The sequence below is a fragment of the Micromesistius poutassou genome (assembly GCF_964030765.1).
Source record: "Micromesistius poutassou genome assembly, chromosome: 21".
Classification (NCBI taxonomy): domain Eukaryota; kingdom Metazoa; phylum Chordata; class Actinopteri; order Gadiformes; family Gadidae; genus Micromesistius; species Micromesistius poutassou.
In genome coordinates this window covers 3,991,106-4,013,026 of record NC_140291.1, presented here as the reverse complement: position 1 = coordinate 4,013,026, position 21,921 = coordinate 3,991,106, and the positions used below count along the sequence as shown (strand labels likewise).

Genomic DNA, 21,921 nt, shown 5'->3' with positions numbered 1-21,921 from the left:
TAAAATCAAATTTGTGCATTCAAGGTGCCGTTTTTTATGGAGCCACGCTAATGTCCATTCCTGTGCTGCTACTCGCTCTGGAAATATGACGTTGATGGATGGGCATGTGCATGCGCCCGAGCCTTATCTAGAGTCTTTGTGTGCAGATGCTAGTGACACAAATTGTATTGAGTACGGTTCAGTATAGCCCATATAGTTATCTTTAAAAACACAACAGCAGCCAAAACGCAGGCCCTCTTGAAGATGGAACTAGTATTGAGCGCCGAATATGACCGAGATGTAGATTCCTAGATGACTCTGATTACCGTTTATATCTTATGTTATGGGATAGTGGGAACATGATTATTAAAAAGTGTGTTTATTTGAAAATGGATAGTTGAGGAGGAGAAGTAAAAGCAGAGAGCTAGTTTGTCCTGTGGGCATGCTCTCTGGTGGATGTTATATTGAATTGAGCCCATGGCACCTTTTTAAAAAGGAGAACTAAACAGCAATGGTTTCCCACATTTCCTTTTGAAATCCCACAACACAAGCATGAAAAACTACAATAAATCGTACCCTAAAATCTGCCTGGTCCCTTCTGACCTGCACAATGTATTATACACTTTCAAAATTGCTCTATAGTGAAGGATACGTGCTATATTCCTATTATTTACTCAAGAAATATATACTGGGACTAAGCTCCTTGGCTTTTAAACTGGCGGTTTGCTAGGTCTAGCTCAAATAATGGATATACAGTAAGTTCTACTCTGAAGTGAAACTCTTTCTTCTACGATACCAGCACTGTCATGTTATCATTCACCCTGGTGTGAGATAATAAGTATGTGTAATGGGAAAGCATTTGGATTCCCTTCCGCTGCTTATCGGCTGTAGTCAGTGATGAAAGCCTGTGGTAATCACACGAGATCCCCACTTCAGTGTGCTCTTCAGTGTGCTCTTCCACACACGACAACACACGCATGCTTCCTGTGATGGTTTATATAGACAGCGAATGGATGGGAGTCGCTACTTCGCCCGGCACCTGTCCTCCTCGTGGAATGATTGACATGACCTTGCCAAGACTTCATTCCCGACGTAAGGGCTTGAGAAGCATCCCAGGAAATGAAAGGTTTTGATCCATTTATCAAAGATGGACCCTGCTTGCTATGAGTCCTTGAGTCGAGGAGTTGCTATTGAACGGTGTGCGTTTGGTGTGTCCTGGGTCGTCAAGGTATCCGATGGATCAGAAGAGGCTGTCAGTCTCTCTGAGAGATCGTGGGTGAGTTGCGGGCTGTCTGGGAGGTCAGAACAACTAATTGACGGTGACCCAGCGGTCAAAGACCCTCGTAGCTTGATTCAATGTTTTTCACTTAAAATCGCTGTTGCAGTTTCTCATTAATCAAGCCTGCTCCCTTAAGCGTTTGACAAAGTGAGGCAGATTTGACGAGGTGAGCAAAAATTAATTTGGTCAATAAATCTATCCATCCATCCATCCACCTATCCATCAAGGACTATTAATCAATCTATTTAGGACTATTAATCAATCCATCCATTAATCATTTAATAAATTTATTTATGGATTGATTGATTGGTGGTTTGGATGATCAACTGATTGATACAGATGGCTATCTGTATACTATCCATGACTTACCATCATACTGCATGCTTCTTTCGTACTTGAATATAATGTGTTGTTTGTGTTGTTGAACTTCTTGTTGTGCTGTCTTGTTCCGTGTGTGCTCATGAATCTGTAAAGCGACCTTGAGTGTGAGAAAGGCTCTATATAAAATAAACGTTTTAGTATTATTATAATATCCTAAATTATTGGCAGCCAACAAGGCTGCCAAAAAAAAAAGAAAAAGGCCATATTGAAAGAGGCGAGGCGATTAAGAGGCTTTAAGGAAAACTCCAAGGAAAGCTCAACCACATAACCCTCACCCCCACCCCCACCCCCCCCCCCCTGAGAGATAACGGCACCTCTCGGTCACTGAGGATCGTGACTGGACTGCGAAGAAGCCTGGAACTGAAGACACATCCTCCTCTCTCTGACCGGGAAGTCTATCGTAATAGGCCTTACCGTCGAGCCGCTGGCTAGCCCTCCTCTGCCGGGCGCCTCTGCTCCCGATTGCCCTTGCCAATCTCTCTCTCGAGTTCTGTTCTGCACATTCAGGGGGAAAACCAAAAACCAAAAAAGTCTGCATCTGCCACATCAACGCTTTTGACAGCGGTGGCACGAGCTGCTTTTGGCCAGCGAAGCCACACCATAGTAATGGGATCTGGAACAGCATCGACAGGATGCCATACAGGTAACCTTAAACCCGAAACACTTGGCGCATAGCCCGTCGTTTATTTGGTGTTATGTTTTTATATGAGGATTGAATAGCCAACCAATGAGTCAGCCAGAAGGACGGCCAAAATATATTTAAGACAAGATTGGATTTTGTGACATCACAAACTTTTGTAACTGACAGTTCTAGCATGTAGTGCTAGTGTTAGCCCTAACATATGTTCAATTTGGCTATTTTATATATTTTTTAAGATTATATCAACACAGAGTGTTAGTTTATTATCCCCATGTGTTTGTTTCTCTGCTATGCATGCTTAGCGCACTACTTCTCTCCCTCACTATCTCTCCCTATGTCTCTCTCTCACTCCCTCCCTCACTGTCCTCTCCATCTCAACCATCCTGTATTTCCCTGAATATCCCTCTCACTCTCTCTCTCCCTGTCTCTCCCTCACTCACTCTCTCTCTCCCACTTTACCTCCCTCTGCCTCTCCCTCAAAATCCCTCCATCTCTCTCTCCTTCATTATCTCTCCCTCTCTCTCTCCTTCACCATCTCTCCCTCTCTCTCATTAACTATCTCTCCCTCTCTCACCACCCCTATCTCTCTCTCTCTTCCCCTCTCTCTCTTCCCCCCTCTGTCTCTCTCGCTCTCTCTCTCTCTCCCTTCCTCCCTCTGTCTCTCTCTCTCCCTCACTATCTCTCTCCCCCCCTCTCTCTCCCTCACTAACTCTCCCCCCTCTCTCTCCCTCTCTATCTCTCCACCCTCTCTCTCTGTTTCTCCCTCACTATCTCCCCCCCCCCCCTCCCTCTCTCTCCCTCCCTCTGTCTCTCCCTCACTAGCTCTCATTCGCATTCAAGCGACAGCCCGAGCGGTGGACGGCACGTAGAGGTGGACGAGCAGCACCTATTCGAGCAGCGTGAACGCGTCGTATCTGGGAGCCTTGAACACAGGACTCAAAACACACACACACACACACGCGCGCGCGCGCGCACACGCACACGCACACGCACACACACAGGACTCACCACACACAGTACCGTGTGCTCGACCGCCGACAGACGCGATGGCTGTCCTGAGGAAGACGTTCTCGTGCTCGCTGGTGCCGATGCTTTTACTGGCAGGGCTGTCGACGCAGGTAGACATAAAAAGTGGAAAAGAAGAAGGAGAGAAAGCGGGAAATTTCATGGAAGACGAGCAATGGCTGTCAACCATCTCTCAGTACAGCCGTAAGATCAAACACTGGAACCGCTTCAGAGACGTGAGTGACTTAGGATCTGATTTATTGTACAACGCGATGGCTGCGTATATTATTATTATTATTATTATTATTATAGGCCATTTTTCATGTTTGTTTTGTAAATAAATTAAGGACACGTTGGTTGGCTGCTGTTTATGAGCGCCACATATTGTTTATAAAGCGATGACAATGTTTGTCAATTTCCGCACATTCATTCAACTGTCCGGATTCCGTGAACACGCTCACTCACAGAAACATGTCCGACTCAAAAACAGCAAGAGCATAAGTCAGGGATCCGCAACGCTATTGTTTTCTGTCATGAGATAAGTATTGTGTGTGTGTGTGTGTGTGTGTGTGTGTGTGTGTGTGTGTGTGTGTGTGTGTGTGTGTGTGTGTGTGTGTGTGTGTGTGTGTGTGTGTGTGTGTGTGTGTGTGTGTGCGCGCGCGCGCGTGTGCGTGTGTGTGCGCGCGCGCGCGTTTGTGTGGTGGGGACGACGACGACAGTGTGAGTGCGCGCGCGTGAGACTTCGTGCGCATGTATTAATAATGAAATGTTACTAATAAATAAAATGATACAAGACGATGCGTGATGTCGCTGCTACAACTGCTCTGCCCTTATTTCATTTATTTACAATAAAACAGACGAGTGTAACATGATCCGATCTCACTAAGTCATCCTCACAGTGATGAGACACCCGCTGTCAACACAGACGAATGTTGTTGAACTCAATCGGATCTTTGGAAATGTCAACGTTTGCTTGATATTTGTTGGTGTCTCAAAAACAGCTTATTCAAGCTCCGTGACACTCACTTTTACACTCTGGAAGACACGCACTCATCAATACCGATTAACCGATTGATTTTCCAGCCTCCCCCGACATAACTAGGGTTGTCTTTATGGAAACCGAGCCCCCCTCCGCCCTCCCTTTTTATAGGCCCTATCTCATCTATTTCTGTATAAGCAAACACCCATCACCACACTGTTATCTCGTTGGTAAGTTAAGTCAGTTAATTAGGTGGATGGTTAACTAGGTTGGAGTTACATGCAAAGCACAGATTTGCTGGGTGTGGCTGTTGCTCCCTCGACAGGTAAAACAACACACTACGTGAGGCAGAACGCAGTGTTTACCGCTCACTGGCTGTGGAGCAGGGGGTCGGGCTCAAGGAGAAGGTGCCGGTGGTGGTGGAAGAGGATGTGGTGGTGGTTATGAGGAGGAGGAGGCGGCGGAGGAGGTGGTGGAGCAGGGGCTGGTGGTGCTGGTGGAGGAGGAGGTGATGGAGTTGGAGATGGAGGTGGTTGAGGAGGTAATGGAGGAGGTGGTGGGGGTGGTGGAGAAGGTGGTGGTGGTGGAGGAAGAGGTGAGCGAGGAGGAGGAGGAGGAGGCGATGAAGGTGGTGGGGGTGGATGAGGTGGTTGAGGAGGTGGTGAAGGAGGAGGTGATGGAGGTGGTGGATGAGGTAGTGGAGGAGGAGGAGGTGGTGATGGTGGTGGTGGATGAGGCGATGGAGATGGTGGAGGGTGGAGGTGGTGGTGCTAGTGGAGGAAGAGTTTGGAGTGGTGGAGGAAGAGGTGATGGAGGTGGAGGTGGGGGTAGTGGTGTGGGGCTGGGGGGGCTGGGGTAGTTGGTTAGCAACTGGCTGCAATCCCAGCCTCCCTGTTGACAACCGAGGGCAGACATTTGATCTCGATGCCAAGATATTTACCAGCTCCAGATATGGGTAATTAGCATTGTTGGTGTGTGTAGCTCTTTATGGGGGAAGAGACTGGGAGGAGATCGGGGGGGATGATGATGGGGATGAGGATGATGCTGATGATGTACTGATCTCATTCACTGTCGATCCAGCGATCCACACACACACACACACACACACACACGCACGTTTGTGTTCGTCGGTGTACTGGACGACCACTCAATACTCTGATAACAAACATGGGAATAACTGATAGATGAACACGAGGTAATCCGGTCCATTTGTAACCACATAGTAACCAGATGAAATCCAGGCCAGTGGCTTACCACTGAAAACACACATCTTTGATTCAATTCCCCAGGACGTTTGCCCGCTTGTTCTCTGTTCTCGGGGTGGTGAATTGAATTAGATGTGTGAGATGTACATTCCAGGTGTGAAGAAGGGGTGGGGGAGGGAGCACATATAGCTTACCAGCTAATGTGTTTCCCTGCTTAGCCACAAAGCACATGGAAAACACGGAAAAGGGACTTCAGAGATAAGGACGGACCGGAGTTTGCTTTCTGTAATATGACTTGACGCCTATAGGGAGTAGCAACAGCATTGTTTAACCAGCTGGCTGGGAGACACTCGCGTAACATCCGAGGAACGAAGCCAGTGTGTGTCAGGGTGAAATATTTACACTTGGCTATTGGCTGTTCTTAAGGATTGTGCAGTGAATGTAACGTCCACGGTGAACCATTGGAACCGAAGAAACAACCTTGCTGAAAAGTGTGTGGGTGTGAGATGGATGGATGGAAGGATGGGTGACCGGTCCTTATCCCCCTTGATTTATTCAGTATTATAAAGTATTATAAATGAATTGACTTTAACACTTGACACCTGGACCCATGACCTTGTGCCTGTGGTCTTCCGGTTTAACGAAAATACACGCCGTATATACACACGCCTGTTACCAACCGTCACACTGGGCACATAATGAGAAAATGTTGTGAAAAGAGGCTGAGAAAACTGTAGTGGTGCTCAGAAGGTGAGACATCACAGTGTGTTCCTCACCAAGGTTACAGGTTTCCTATGGAAACCAATCGCTGCAAACCGCTGTCATTACCTGGAGAGCAGTAGCGTCGTTGACTCGTTTCACATGGAACATGTCGACGCTTCAGCTGTGAAACGAATCCATCTATGTATGTACCACGCCCACAACGCTGGGATCCAACTGCGGGGGATTATAATGTTGAATAACCGTACTTTTCATTCATGAAGCGCTTTTGCAGATGCACAAAGTGGTGACTGTGTGATTGCGTGTGTGTGTGTGTGTGTGTGTAGGTCTGCGTGTGTGTGTGGGTGTGTGTGATGACACCTCATACGCTACCAGTGTGTGATGAGAGCAAGAGGGGGGAACGAAGAGAGAGGACGGATGGAGCGAGAGAGAGGGAGGGAGGGATGGAGAGAGAGAGGGAGGGATGGAGAGAAAGAGAGAGAGAGAGGGAGGAAGAGCGAGGGAGAGAGGGAGGAAGAGAGAGAGGGGGAGAGAGAGAAAGAGATGTTCATTCATTGCCAACTTTTTCTTCCTGCTTTTCCCTCCACTTCCCTGTGAACAGGGTAGAAGGGGCTCATTAAGGTGCAAGGCAGCGTCTCACCACGCCAACTAGCCCGCTACCCTGGGCCGCACCTGCTGCCTGGCCACGCTACATGTTTAATGAGAGGAGCTTTCGCCACATCTTTCTCGGGCCAATAGCGCCTCTGTTCCGTTGTCCCGTTGTTTTCTTATTACGGGTGAGAATGTTTGATTTGCAATTCTCAGGATGAGATCCATTTTACGGTGAGAGCTCGTGGATAGAGGGCGATGAAATATCGATGAACTGTCTCGATGTCGAGATCAACATCTGAAATGTCCCCAGTGTCAAAAAATATTGGTAGAAGTCAACGGCGTCCGTTCAAACGCCAGACAGGCCCAGAGTGTGTGTCATGGAGCGAGATGTCTGTCCAAGAGAAGGCTGATGGGTTTGACTGCAACATCCCCCAAGCGACTTGACAATACGTTTCCTCTCTCTTCTCCTGGGAAAAGTGCACTGGTCACTGTGTCCCAGGTAACCTCTTTAGTCATCATCACTTTAAGGCAAAAAGGTCCCCCCCCATCTGTGAGTTGGATGGAGAGAGTGGTGGTGGTGCTGCTGCTGCTGCTGTAGCACAGTGAGTGACACTGAGCTCTCAAACGCAGCACAGCGCCAAGCTGCCAGCTGTGAGACATTCTGTTGCCGCCGTCGCGTCCATTTATTAGCCCCCGCGCAGGATTTACAGCTTACATGTGCTTTTTTCCTTCCTTTTTTTTTTTTATATAATACTAAATGAAAAGTGGGTTAGAAATGAATTGGCTTATTCCTATTAGTGCGTCGCAAAATATCTGAAGGATAAGCATTTTAAATAGAGAGGCTTATACAATAGCGACTCAGTAACTGCGATAAGCGAAGGCAAAAAAAAAAAAAAAAGAAAGAAAAGATATATAGATACGGATATTAAACAGTAAAAAAAAGAAGTGGTTCTTTACTTTCTGTATCTGCACATCAGCCCATTAAAGCAGCCATCTGTGGGATTCTGCACATCATGCACTAATGAGACGGGAACGGCAGTGCACGCAGAGCTGGTGATCGCTGGCTCTCTCCTTCCTCCTTCCTCCTCCTCCCTCTCCTTCCGCTCCGTTCTCCGCTCTGTCTCTTTTCCTCATTGGCGGCCTTGTTTCGTAGCGCCCAGATCGCTCTCCCCGGAGCGTGGTGTGGAGTGAGGTGTGCTCTGCACCCTGTGTTTGTGCCTATGCATGTGTGGCTTCATCTCCTTCACACACCGTACATAGGAGGATTGAAAAGGAGGTTAGGGAGAAGAAGAAGAAGAAGAAGAAGGGGGCGAAGGCTGGGAGGTGGTACTCTGCCGGGCGTCCCAGGTGGGAGGGAGTGTCAGTGACTCCTAATTGACCTGAGAGGTCTGCCCCTTTAACGGCAACGGGGATTAAAAAAAAACCATGCCTCCGCCATGTTGGAGGACATTTTATGTTTATGCTGAAATCCGCTGGGCCGGATTCAATGGGGCGCTACGACCAACCTATTAGACCTGCATGGAGATAAATGCAAGGATTTCTCCCCTTCGTTTTGGTCCAGTATCCAAACCCGAGTTTATATATCCACCCTTGATCCGCAGATTCCCTGTTTTCTTTTTTCGTGGTGGCTGAACTCACTACGCATCATAAAAAAGTGTTTTTCTCAGAGTGCAAAAGATGCAGGATAATCGGCTAACCGCAATGGATCCGGTGACCACAAAATGCCAACCTCTTCTACGTTTTCTTCCTCCATAGTTTATCTCCTTCACCGTGAGTTGTCGAAATGTTGAGCTGAATAATTAGCCATGCCAAGGGTTATTCCTCTCAGGCTCCACTACGGTTCATGCATTATGTATAGCGACATCTGCCTGAGTGCCGTCTGCATACCAGAGTCTTATGCACAGGACTTCCTTACGGGCCTCTCGAGGTAAACGCTAGCATTGTTTGGCTGGGTTTGCACCCGGTTTGGTTATGGTTCTTCTGCCTTCATCGTGAGCGGGGGGGATGCTTCTGTGTGACGCCTGAGACCCACCTTGGATCGATATTGTCCACCCTTCTAATGAACCAAACTGACCTGGATCAGCAGAGCTCGTTAATGACTTTTTAACGGCAATTGATCCACCTCAGCTGGGAGGGGGAGGGGCTTGACACTAGTTGATGACCTTTCCACCCTTCCTTCCCTCGGGAAAAGAATGCCTTCTTTTAGGCTGGCTTTACACGACAACGCTCCCGGGTGAAACCGACAAAATATCTTTCGTTTAGACGGCGACAGCGTTTTCGGGGCTTAAAAACGCAAAAAAGTGAACCCACCCTCCAGAGTGGAAATCTTAAAAACGTTCCACCGTTTTGTTTCCGTCTAAAGGGTTAACAATGCAAAAGTGTTCTCTGAGCTGCTCACACTGGCTCTCGTCCCGTACGCGTTTATGTCACATCCATGTGCAGTACAGGAAAACCACAACAAACATGTCGGATTTCACAGACTTTTGGGTCACCGTATGCACGCAGATTTCCACCCAAAGATGCTCATCTAAACGCGGAATGAAAAGTGGGAACGCAACGCCACTTTTGCTGTTTGTGTTCAGATCGTTGTCGTGTAAAGCCAGCCTTAATGGCGAGTGTAAAGAAATGCTGGAGACAAAATATCAGATAAGAAAGTATAGTAGTAAAGATACAGTACATCACAACAGCAACCACAACAACAACAACGACAATAATGTCCCCTATCTGCATTTTCTGAAATTACCTTTTCAGCACCAAAACACAGTGCTCAAATCTCATTTCATCCATCGCTGGTTCAACAATAGCGAATAAGATAGCATTGGCAGACCTCAACTTTCTATTCCATCGCAGAGCAGAGAGACTTAAAGGATCTCTTGCAAACGCAAACATACCTCTGCAAACATGGGCCGCTGGCCAGATCGTATTAGTGTTGCGGAAACGGCCCCCTTTTCCGTCAATAAAAAGACTTTATGACCTATTGTTAGTGGTGAGTTACACAGATCAGAGCGGGTTGGTATTTCTGGAAGTTCAAGCTAGCGAGCATGACTCGTTAGCACATCTCCTCTTGATTAAAGCCCCACATGTTGGTTTTGCCTTGTTGTGTCTTAGCAACATAAGAGGTAATCAGTGCAATCACATTCACAGCTGACATTGAAACATTCTCTGCTGACACCACAAATTATTTGTTGTTGGGGAAGAAACAACCGTGCAAAATCGATTATTTTTGGACTACTAAAGCTACGACTGCACTGGGACCTGCTCCTGCCTCAAGCAGCTTGTCGTTTTTGCCCCTGTGCTTTGTACGTCGCAGACGTTCTTAGCCTTCCCTCTGTGCAGCCATGCTAGCATCTGTGGACCCCATGTCATCGTAGCCTCCCAGCCTACATGCACCTCCCTCAATTTAACCTGACAGAACAAGGGTGTTAGTGTGTGTGTGTGTGTGTGTGTGTGTGTGTGTGTGTGTGTGTGTGTGTGTGTGTGTGTGTTTCAAGGACATGCTTGGGTACAGTGTCCTTGATCACGCCTGTATTGCCCACAGGGTGTGTTTAGTGTGTGCGTCATGTGGGGATTTAAGCTGTGGAAGTGTTATGGTTCTCTGCTTGTGTGTGTGTGAGGGGGGTGGGTGTGGGGGGGGTGGGCTGTGTCTGTTTGGTGTGTATGTGCGCGCACATGTGTGCTGAAACCATGTGGATTTAGAGGGAGAAGCAAGAGGAAGAGACGGTTAATTTGCAGCGAGTCCAGGGCTATAATCCATCCCTGGGCATTGTAGGACTGAAGAAGAGAGCTAATGTGCTTAAATCTTTTTTTTTTATTCTTTTTTTTTATTTCGGTTGAAAGCACCCAACAAAGTAGCATAATGTGCTCCATGCAGTCCTGAAGGCACAAACAAGACGTCTCTATTTGGCTGAGGGAGCCCCCTCCCCTTGGCTCACTAATATTCACGTGCCACTGCAGGAGATAAGCTGCCACGGCCGCAGCGGCTCACTTTTCTCCGCCTGCCAGGAGCAGACAGAGGGATTAGCTCTAATCAGTCTGTTAGCATATTTAACTTAGCCATCCCTGGGAGCCCGCCCGACATAATGAACACCGTGTCCAGATATTTTTTTATTATTATTTTAATTTGCCTCCTCACACACGCCGTAGTGTGAGGAGTAGTCGTTAAAAAAAACGGGATTGACGTTAAACCTGTCATGCCAGCGTCAATTATTCAATGACATGCCTTATTAAATGATTTAATTGAGATGTTATGCTAATGGAGCTGTGGCGGAGCTCCTCAGAAATGCTGCTTGAACGCATGCGTTCAGGGGGGGGGAGGAGGAGGTGAACGGAGCTGGGGTTTATGTGCTTGTTCAAGGTCACCTGGACAAGTGGTCGATGCAAGATAACTACCTGACGTTGTTACACAAGGTGGTTTGGCGGGATGCTGCCCATTGGCTATAATACTCTGCCTGGATGGGAGGATTTGTGAGAACGTCAGATGAAAGCACTGCCAACCATGGTAAGAACGATGGAAAATAAACTCCATGATGAAGCCACTGATGATGACAAAGATGCTGATGAACACAGACAACGTGCCTATTCCCCCTGAGATCTTTCGATTGACTAATATTGTTAAAATATTATAATTGTGTTTGCTGAAGAAATTGGATTCAAATAGCTCAGACTGTTATCTAAATCAAATTGTCCCAAGTTTGTTGTAGAAGAAGCCACCACTTGAGAATCAATCTGATATTTTTCATTGTGTCAAAACTTTGATGACACAGCATCATACCATCTGAACATTAGAGTGAGAACAATAAAGTTATTGGATTCAGCAAGCTTTGTCCATATAGAGCCTATAGGCACACAACTAACCACCAATACAAGCCCTACTCATTCCTAGAGAATCTACAGATCCATAGCAATCTATTTTTCTATGGATGACTTCAAAGGGTTCACCTGGGTGTAGATGTTGACGTTACCCTTATCCATCGCCAATTCTCCCCTATTTAGGACATTAAGAATGCCTTCATATATACAGTATATCCTCAAAGCTGAAACGTCAGTAACCTTTATTAAATGTCCCATATTTTATGCCTTGGTATCCAGTCTTTATATCTTAAATATATTCTATCTATTAAACTGAATTCATTGCTCTACCTCCATCAGTTATTAGCCCAATATCCCGTGGCTATATAAATATATCGGTGTGTATAAATCTGATCTGCAGAATCAGCGGGACTCCACCGCAGAGACAACACCGAATAAGTTACAAAGCTCCCTGGGGGGGGAACCCACCTGCCCCCCCCGCCCCCCTCCCCTCCTCTCATCTCTCATCTCTCTCAGCCACCACACCTTCCCGTCGTTGTTCTGTTTTATTTTTTCAAATGTGGAAAAGTCAGGTGTCACACAGCGGTGGGGTCAAACAGAATCCAACCTGCCAATCACTTGCTCCATCCCGGGCACGTAACACGTGTGCACGCACGCACGCACAAAAAAAAAAGCGCCAAGTGCTTCTTCCTTCATCGCCAGGTGTGTGGGCCCCCGACCGGGGGACTGTTTGATGCCGCCCCCCCTCCTCCTCCTCCCCCCTCGCTCTCGACGCCATACTGCGCCTCCATACTGTGCCGCCATACTGTGACTCCCTACTGCGACCGCGACGAGCGCTTGCATGGGAAGAGCGGCGGGGAGCGTTTTTTTGCCTAAGTGACGCAATGTTTTGAAATGAAGACTCATTAGCCTTCGACTTCAACCAGGCTGCGGGAGAGAGAAGGATCCTTTATTATCTTCACCAGAGGAGCGTCGGTCCACGCCGCTGTGGTTTCGGGCTCCTAATGCGCCGCCGAAGCCTTTCATGTGTGGTCCCTGCCGGCAGCTTTTGTGTCTGTAATCATTTACAAAGCCCTGCTCCATAGGGGCTTGTGTTTTAGCGCTTCCTATACCACGGCCAATCACTGGAGAGTGCCTATAATTAGCAAGAAATCCTACAGCATCTCAAGTACCAGTGGAAACGGCTCGCCTGAAACAGCATTAGTGCAGACGCCTCATCGTATGGAATATGAGGCACGCTCCAGGAAACGGGGACGTCGGTGTGCAGCGACGGCTCTGCGAGATGTTCCCTGCGCTGCTGTGCTGCTGCATTGCAGGCAGATGTCTTACCTTGCAAAACAACATGCATCCCCTTTAGCCTGCAGCTTTGCAGGATCAATTGGATTCAGTTTGCCGTTGCTTGGCTGCATCCTAATCCCCCGATGCTCCCTGGCTCCTCTCTCCTCCCACTGGGGAGCAAACGCTCCGATATTAAGGGCATGTGTCGAGTCTAAGCCAATCACTGTTTGTTTAATGGTTATTGTGTATATGCAATGTATATATATATATATATATATATATATATATATATATATATATTTATATTTATATACACAGCCTGTACACACACAGGCTGGCTATCTGTCTCAACCATCCTGTGGTACAATCTTTAGACAATGTCTTTTTTTCTATATTGCCGTGGTAACGATGGCGCTGTCATGGATGACTGAGGAAAGGGGAGGAGAGGGCATTACAAGACAGCTGCCTGCTGAGCTATGACCGGGTGCCATGGTCCCCTGTTCCCACTCCGTGGCAGAGGAAGCAAGTGGATGGCAGAAGTTTTCTCCCTGGCTGCATGCTGCTCCCTTGGAATGAAACTGTGATACGTCCCACCATCCCTGAGTGGAAGGGGTATAAAACCAATCATTTTAATGCATTTATGATTGGTGGAAAACGAACTGCGGCGACTTTCAGTGAGCCGATTCATTGCAATTTCTTGTTCCCTCTCTTGCTTCTCGCTCTCTCCCTCTCACCTCTTACCTCTCGCTCTCCCTCGCTTTCTCTCCGTCGTTTCTTTCTAACGCTCTCCCTCTGTCTCTCTATCACTATTACCCCCTCTCTCTCTCTCTCTCTCTCTCTCTCTCTCTCTCTCTCATCTCTTACCTCTCGCTCTCTCTCGCTTTCTCTCTGTTTCTTTTTAACTCTCTCTCTCTCTCTCGCTCTCTCTCTCTGCTCCCCTGAAAGTGTTGTAGCACCACCTCCCATTACACCTCGGCGGTCCCCACCCCTGCTTTCTCCCGCTGAACTGCGACACGCCGTTATCCTCCCCTTATCCTCACATCACAGCTAGAGCAGCCAAAAGACTGCAGCTCCCGCTTCATCTCTGACGTGACTACTGAGAAACACGGGTTCGTAGGTAACGTGCAGCCGCGTAGACCTGCCCGTCACCTCTATCACCCCTCCCACTCATGTCATCCCACCAGACATGGTGGATCCAATTCCAGGTACCCATGGAAAAGCCTGGTTAATTTCCTTTACATTAATCAAGCTGTGACCCGGGCAGCAGGAGAAGGAGCCATTACTGGGAAAATGGATGGATTTTTTTTACGGCGCACCTTGGTGATGTTATTGGACATCAGAGTGTCTCCTCGCTGCTGTAAAAGGGTGTTCTGCTGATCACAGCCCTGCTTGCAGATGTGTGATTCGTTCTTTGGTATTTGGTCCTAGACATGATCTGGATCAACCCCCCCCCCCACTCGCTCTCTCTCTCTCTCTCTCTCTCTCTCTTGCTCTCTCTCTCTCACACACTCTGTATATCTCTGTCTCTCTCTCTCTCTCTCTCTCACTCCTATGCCGTTACAATGCAATCCCGTCGAGATGAGACAGAGAGAGAGAGAGAGAGAGAGGGAGGGAGCGAGGGCGATTGAGAAAGTATAGCGGCCTCATGTGCAGGGCCCTAAACGACAGCTAGAGGGACTGTATAATGCCCAGATCATCACTTTGATGCCTTTGACTTATATCCTGCTGCTTAAGCGATGTGTTGAATGTGCGCGGCGTTGTCTACAGAATATCAATAAGGGATGTAGCCGCGCGTGTGAGGCACAATTATCTGCCCCGAGAGAGAGCAATCTATTCTTGACGGCGTCATCCCTTGAAGTGGTGAGAGCTGAACCTCACTTGAAGTGTGTCCATGTGTCCGTGTGTGTGTGTGTGTGTGTGTGTGCGTGTGTGCGTGCGTGCGTGCGTGCGTGCGTGCGTGCTTTCGAATAGCAGGCCACAGCGACCCCTGTCACATTATCTTTATAGATGAACCCTGGTGACAGCCAGAGCGGACCATGTTGTACCTGATGGACCCATGCAGCAGAGCAGGCATATACACAGCCTGTGCTGCTGTGACATCCCTCTTACTTACTGTGTGTGTGCGTGTGTGTGCATGTGTGTATGTGCGTGTGTGTGTGTGTGTGTGTGTGTGTGTGTGTGTGTGTGTGTGTGGGTTATGCGTGTGTGTGTATGTGTGTGTGCGTGTGTGTGTGTATGTATGCGTGTACATGTGAGTGTGGGTGTGTGTGTGAATCTCTCTCTGGTAAGCAGCAGTTCCGCCATGCTCCAATGCCTCTCAGAACAACAACATTTGGAGCAGACTGAATTGTCTTACCCCGCATCTATTTACATTTTGATTGCTGGGTATTTGTTATTTTATAGACATTCTTGTTGGTCTTTTCTCTGAATTTGAAATTGCATCTTTGCTGGTATATGTGTTGTTATGCGTCAATTGTGCGTATTTGATGAACTGCCCCGCGGCATGGCAATGGATAATAATAATCCATGCCATGGCAGGGATTATTTCAGCATTTTCCTATCATCGGAAAGTCGACAAAGTACTTTATTTTAGAATTGCCAAAGAAATTGAAACTGCATTTGCATTGACAAAGTGCAAATAAAAACAAATACAGAGAAATGAACGTATTAGTCTGCGCTGCGAGGCGTCAGTGCCCCATGTGTTCTGTGTGCGCTGTGATGTGGCTCATACCCAGCCGCACAGCCCGCCACAGCTACCTCAGGAAACAAAGCCATCAGCGGCCACGACATCCGCGCCGGACCTCGCCGCCCCGGTGGGGTCCAGGGCTGCGGAGAGACGTCAAGCCTTGAACGTTGGCTGGCGGCCAAGCCGGTGTCAGGGCTAGGGGGCAAGCCGGTGGCGGTCCGCGCGGACCCCCGTAACAGCATCTGGGTAGTCAGGCTCTATTAGCCTCGCCGCTCCGCCGCCGCGGCCGCGCCACAGCCCTGTTGACAGGCGGCAGCAGAGGTGGTGTCCATGATACGGAACACACGGGCTCAGGGGACGCCGCTCCTCCCGTATCGTATGCCCTCCCCACTGGCCTCGCTCGCTGCCCCTCCCCCTCTATGTCTCTCGCTCGTTCTGTTTGTATCTCTCTCTCTCTCTCTATCTCTCTTTCTCTCTATCTCTGTTTCTCTCTCTCTCTCTCTCTCTCTCTCCTTCTCTCTCTCGCTCTCTCTCTCTCTCTCTCTCTCTCTCCTTCTCGCTCTCTCTCTCTCTCTCTCTCTCTCTCTCTCTCCTTCTGTGTCTGTTTAGATTTCTCTCTGTGTCGCTCTGTTTATCTCCATCACTCTCTTTCTATCGCTCTCTCTGCTTCTCTCTCTCTCTCTCTCTCTCTCTCTCTCTCTCTCTCTATGTCTCTGTCTCTGCTGCTTTCTCTCTCTCACCATCTCTCGTTGGCCCTCTAAGTCTGTTGCCCTCTCTCTCTCTCTCTGTCCCCTGTGGTCCTGTGTGTGTGGGTGGGTGTCTGCACAAGAGTGTGCATGTGTTGTGAGTGTGGAGTGAGTGTGCACACTCAGGCATGTATGTGTGTGTGTGTGTGTGTGTGTGTGTGTGTGTGTGTGTGTGTGTGTGTGTCCGTGCGTGTTGTTCCCAAGCATTTATGTGGGAGCATCCATGTGTGAGTATGTGCATGTTTATGTATTTGTTTGGATGCATTTGTGTTTGTTTGGATGTCTTTGTGTGTGTGTGTGTGTGTGTGTTTTAGCACGTGCGTGTGTGTTTACGACTATGTGTGTCTATGAGTGTGTATCTGTGTGTGTGTGTGTGTGTGCGTCCCCTAAGTTTGTGTGTACCAGTACTTGTGCATGCGTGTGTGTGTGTGTGTGTGTGTGTGTAGCTTTTAACCTTGTTGAAGGGCTCCCCACCCCCCCTGCTGTCCTTGCTGACTGTCACCACGCTGTTGGGGGGAGATAAGGACTCCAGCGCTATACTGTTGTGGGGGGGGGGGGGGGGGGGTGGGTGTCTTCACAGCACACCGTCCACAGCCACACACACTCCTCTGGGTAATGGAGTCGTTAGAATGAAATTGCAATAACTGTTCCACATTATTAAGCCCCCAGGCCACTTTATTATCATTTGATTCCTTCTGTCTTTATGAGCGAGTGGAAGATGCCGATGTAGTGGAGGTAGAAGCGACGTGGAGGTCGACGCTGCACTGATTAAAAGACATCCCGGTGATTCCGAGGGTGTGTGTCTAATAACACGGGTATACAGCCTTTGATAAGATGCAGCAGGACCAGTGTCCTTTTTGTTTTAATGCATCACTAAAACAACAACAATTACTGCAGAGAAGGACCTACAGGGAGTGAGGGGCGGGGGGGGGGGGGGGGGACTCGAACCAGCGTCCCGCTGCGGGCCTGTAGTTAGTATTTACTCCAGCTGTGATGCCCTTACTGTGGCCCGCGTCGACGCTTCGTATTTAACCTGGCCGGTATATTTAACCTGCTGCTGCTGCCACATGCTTTGTCTTGTATATGAGCGTGTATTTACGGGCCATGATTCACTGAAATAAAACCGCGGAGGTCATTGTAATTCTCCCGCTCAAACACAGCACCAGGGGAGCGTGGGGGGGAGGGGGGACTGGATGATATAAAGGGTACGGGGACACCGGGAGGGATGTGGATGAGAAACACCCCTGGAGCGCAGCCAAGCTAGCAAAACGGGCAGCGGATAAAATCACTCTTGCTTCCCTACCTGTTAGCTCAAGGTCGTATTTTCTTTCTTTTTACGGACGCCGCATCCGTCCCGGAGATGTCAATGTCGATGTCGTGTTTAGTGGACGTGCCACGAGCCGGGAATGGGGCTGGGGGGGGGGGGGGGGTCGGATCCGGGGCGGGGTGGGGGGGTGGTGGGGGGGGGGCACGGCTTTAAAGGAGGCTCAATCACATCGTCTGCCTTGTTGACGTTGAAGGCCTGGCTGTTTCCAACCTTACGTCTGTAAAGACAATCAAGGATAATAGCCGAGGTTAAGAGGCTACGACTTGATCATTTCAAGCTTGTGTCCCCGACACGTGTTAAGTCAAGGCCGCGGCCATATCTCACAGGGAGTATCGCAACAGAGCGCTTTGATCGGCGGTGCGAGGAGGAGGGGGAGGAGGGGGAGGGGGACAGGTTTGGCACGGTGCTTGTGTTAAACGGACATAAACCCAGGAACGAGCGCTGGCGTTCGGGGACCCTGGGCCGGCGCCATCATCACCGGTAAACGAGGGTGGCGCGTAATCCTCCGTGAATGAGTTGTGTCGTCCTGCCGTCCCCGGGGGGGGGGGGAGGAGAGGCGGAGAACAGTGCTTGTGTTTGCAATCAGTGTGCAGTTAAGGGCCCACCGTTTCAGCACTGCCAAAACGTGCAATAAAACCAGATCTACAGATACACACACACACACACACATCACCATCACCCCACCACCCAACCACGCTGCGAATGTAAACACAAAGGAGCCTGTGCTGTAGTGTTATGTTTTTTCATGTTTTTCACGATTTTTCTCTCTCTCCCTCTATCTCTCCCTCATGCCTTTTCAATGCCGCAGGAAGTGGAGGTGAGTGACTGCTCTGTTCTTTTTTTGTTTTTGTTTTTCTCGGTGTTGACTATCTGTATTCACCCAAGAAATGTTCCCCTGTGCAAACTAATGGCCTACTCCTCTCCCTACTTCTCATCACTTAATTGATTTTCATAAAACAACCACTATCTGTACTTTTATACGCACCTATGATCATGAATAATCAGAACCAAACAGAATAATTCCAAATAAGATATTGAAATAAGATATAATCTGAAACAAACAGAATAATTCCAAATAAACTATTGAAATAAGATATAATCTGAACCAAACAGAATAATTCCAAATAAGATATAATCTGAACCAAAGAGAATAATTCCAAATGAAATGTTAACACGCCTCAATTCTTACATAATAACATTTCTAGAACTGTTATTCAGAAACGCTGCAGGATTCATTGGAATCCTGTTAGCTGGGCTGGTGCAACGTTCAAAAACACTTACAAAGCCTTATTCTGAATACATTTGGATATTTGCTGTGCATATCCACATGCCAGGCAGCACTTGACTTGAGTCCCTGGTGTGTCTTTGTGATGTTGTAACAGCTTTTCTGTCGCTGAACCCCCTCACCCAGAGACAAATAGGTCAGAATAGAGAGAACAAGGGCAGATGAATGCTTTTATTTCTATTCAAGCCCGTCCTCACCAGGGACACAAGCTTGAAATGATAAAATAAAAAACGGTTTTGGGTTTAGCAAATATTCCCTCGGTGACACCGCGGTGACATGTTTAAGGTCATAGCCTCTTAGCCTCGGCTATTATCCTTTGAACATCAATATGGAACAATATGGAGATTGTCGTTACAGACCTAACGTTGGAAACAGTTCTGCATGGAAAGCGACCGACACTCCCTAGGAGATGCTATCACATAAGATATAAAAGCCAGCAACTCGATTAGGATTAGTATGCGTCTCAATTTCACCGTTTGGACTATTGCACATTATCCGCTCATGTCGGGACACTGCCTATTTGTTTTTGCAACCCCTACATGGTCTTGTGATACCCGAGCTCAACCTTGAATCATAACGGAAACATTGACCCCCCCCCCCCCGGATGTTGTTTTCTCTCGTAGGACGACTACATCAAGACCATGGACGAGACCACTGGCTCCGACGAAAGTAAGTAGAGACAGTGCAAGCCTGGGCTGTCTTGAAGCGTTGAACCGGGGGGGGGGTCTCACAGGGAGACAGGCAGGATGTCAGGGAGCAGGGGGAAGCACAACACTGTTGCGTTGTGGTGGTTCGGGACACAGGGGATAGTGGTGCTGGTGCTGTGGGATTGCTGGTGGGATTGCTGGTGGTTGTTGTGGTGTCAGTGGTGGTGGTGGTGGTGGTGTGGTAATCGGGACAGAGGCGGTGTTGTTGGTGATGTTGGTGGTGGTGGTGGTGGTGGTGATGGTGTTGTTAGTGGTGGTGGTGGTGGTGGTTCGGCAGAGGTGGTTGTGAAGGTGTTGGTGGTGGTGGTGTCGGTGGTGTTTGGATGGTGGTGGTGGTTTGGGACAGAGGTGGTGTTGGTGGTGGTGGTGGTGGTGGTGGTGGGGTGATGGTGGCTGGTGGTGGTGGAGGTTGTTGTGGTGTTGGTGGTGGTGGTGGTGGTGGTGGTGGTGGTGTTGTTGTGGTGGTGGTGGTGGTGGTGGTAGTGGTGGTGATGGTGGTGGTGGTGGTAATTGGGACAGATGCAGTGGTGTTGGTGGTGGTAGTGGTGCAGTGGCAGCTGCTGGGGAAGCTAATTTCGCCCTACATCATATAAATTGTCAATTTGTGTTTCTCCATGTCTTTAAGGAACACCAAGAAATCACACAGCTTTCCCCTGTCACCCTGCAAGTACTGATCTGAATACAGGACTTGAAGTTCAGACCTCAGGCTCCCTGAATCAAAGTGATGGCCAACTACCAAAACGATATTAAACTTGAACAAGGAAATGTGGGAATTATGTTAAACTGAAGCAAGGAATTGGACGCTGACCTTCAACAGGCAAATGCACTGTGACGCTACGGGAATGTATGAGAAGGACATCGAGTCAGTCGACCTGCGATAAGCAGCTGATTCTGAATGAACTTGTCTTCGAGATGGACGTGTCCTAACGCAATTTTAGTCAATGAAATGTTAACACAACAGTATATATTTGACCATTTAATTTTGAAATTTTAGGGGAAGCTGAGCTTCCCTTGCAGTCTTAGAGAAATCGCCACTGTAGTGGTGGTGGTGGTAGTGGTGGTGTGGTAATTGGGACAGAGGCAGTGGTGATGGTGGTGGTGACAGTGGTGGTGGTGGTGTGGTAATCGGGACAGATGCGGTGGTGTTGGTGGTGGTTGTGGGGCGGGGGGGGGGGGGGGGGGGGGGACCCCGTTTTACCTCAGCGGGGGGGTCTGTTCCTCAAAGTCCAAAATACAGAACCAAACAAAGCAGCTCTCTGACGCATCGCAGATACGAAGAGGGGCGGGGGGGGGGGGGTCGTGCGGAATGCAAACCGCTCAACAGGTTGAGGTTGAGGCTACGGCATTAGCATTCACGCGGTGCGCCAGACAATTAGGGATGGCCCGGAGGAGGCGGGGTGGGGGGGGGTGCTCAGAGTGTGCGTTGCGGTTGAGACGTGGCGCGTGGGAAGCAGCACTGCGCGGCTCCGCCGGCCCACGGCGCCCCACTCGCTGAAACACACCGAGGACCTGCCTCCGCGGGGCATGTGGCGTACCTACTCTCAATATGTTTATCTGCTGGTGGGTGGGGGTGGTTGACGGTGAGAATCCCTAATGTAATCTTACCACCCCCAAGCCACCGGCCGCCCCCCACCCCCCAACCCCGCACCCGCCCCACCTCACGAAGCGCCTCACTTGTCGCAGGAATGGGCAACAAAAAAAAAAATAAGAAGTTAATTTGAATAGCATTGATTTAATTCTCCGTTGCAACTCCCGGTGGGACTGGTTTCCGGGGGCCGTAATGGACGCCGACCCGCCGCTGCTCATTGAGGATGCAGCGGGCAGCGCGGCCGACTGCCCAGGATTCAACTGCTTCTCTGGGGGTCATACATAAGACCAGAGAGACTAGAGACCTCCAAACCTGATGGTTTTAAGAGAGAGAGGGAGTGAGAGAGAGAGAGGGGGGGGGAGAGAAAGAGAGAGGGGGGGGGGAGAGAGAGAGAGGGGGGGGGGGAGGGGAGAGAGAGAGGGGGGGGGGGAGAGAGAGAGAGAGAGAGAGAGGGGGGGGGAGGAGGGAAAGAGAGAGAGCGAGAGAGAGAGGGTGGGGGAGAGAGAGGGGGGGAGAGAGAGAGGGGGGAGAGAGAGAGAGAGAGAGAGAGAGAGGGGGAGAGAGAGAGAGAGAAAGAGGGAGAAAGAGAGAGGTGGAGAGAGAGAGAAAGAAAGAGAGGGGGAGAGGGAGGGAGGTGGAGAGAGAGAGAAAGAGAGAGAGGAAGAGGGGGGGAGAGAGAGATTACAGTGCATGTGCTGTGGGCTGAATCTAATAAG

At 49.1% G+C, this 21,921-nt stretch overlaps 1 protein-coding gene across 1 annotated transcript in view; it reads left to right on the top strand.

Annotated features, from left to right (window-relative positions):
* Positions 1-3,325: 3,325 nt before the first annotated feature.
* LOC311366620 (testican-2) overlaps positions 3,326-21,921 on the top strand; it is a gene marked incomplete at both ends in the record, with an annotated part of 32,497 nt that continues 13,901 nt past the window's right edge. The window contains 2 exons of the mRNA XM_084485417.1: positions 3,326-3,520; positions 19,534-19,579. Of these exons, the coding sequence (XP_084341543.1) occupies positions 3,326-3,520; positions 19,534-19,579 (241 nt within the window). The remainder of the gene's footprint in view (positions 3,521-19,533; positions 19,580-21,921) is intronic.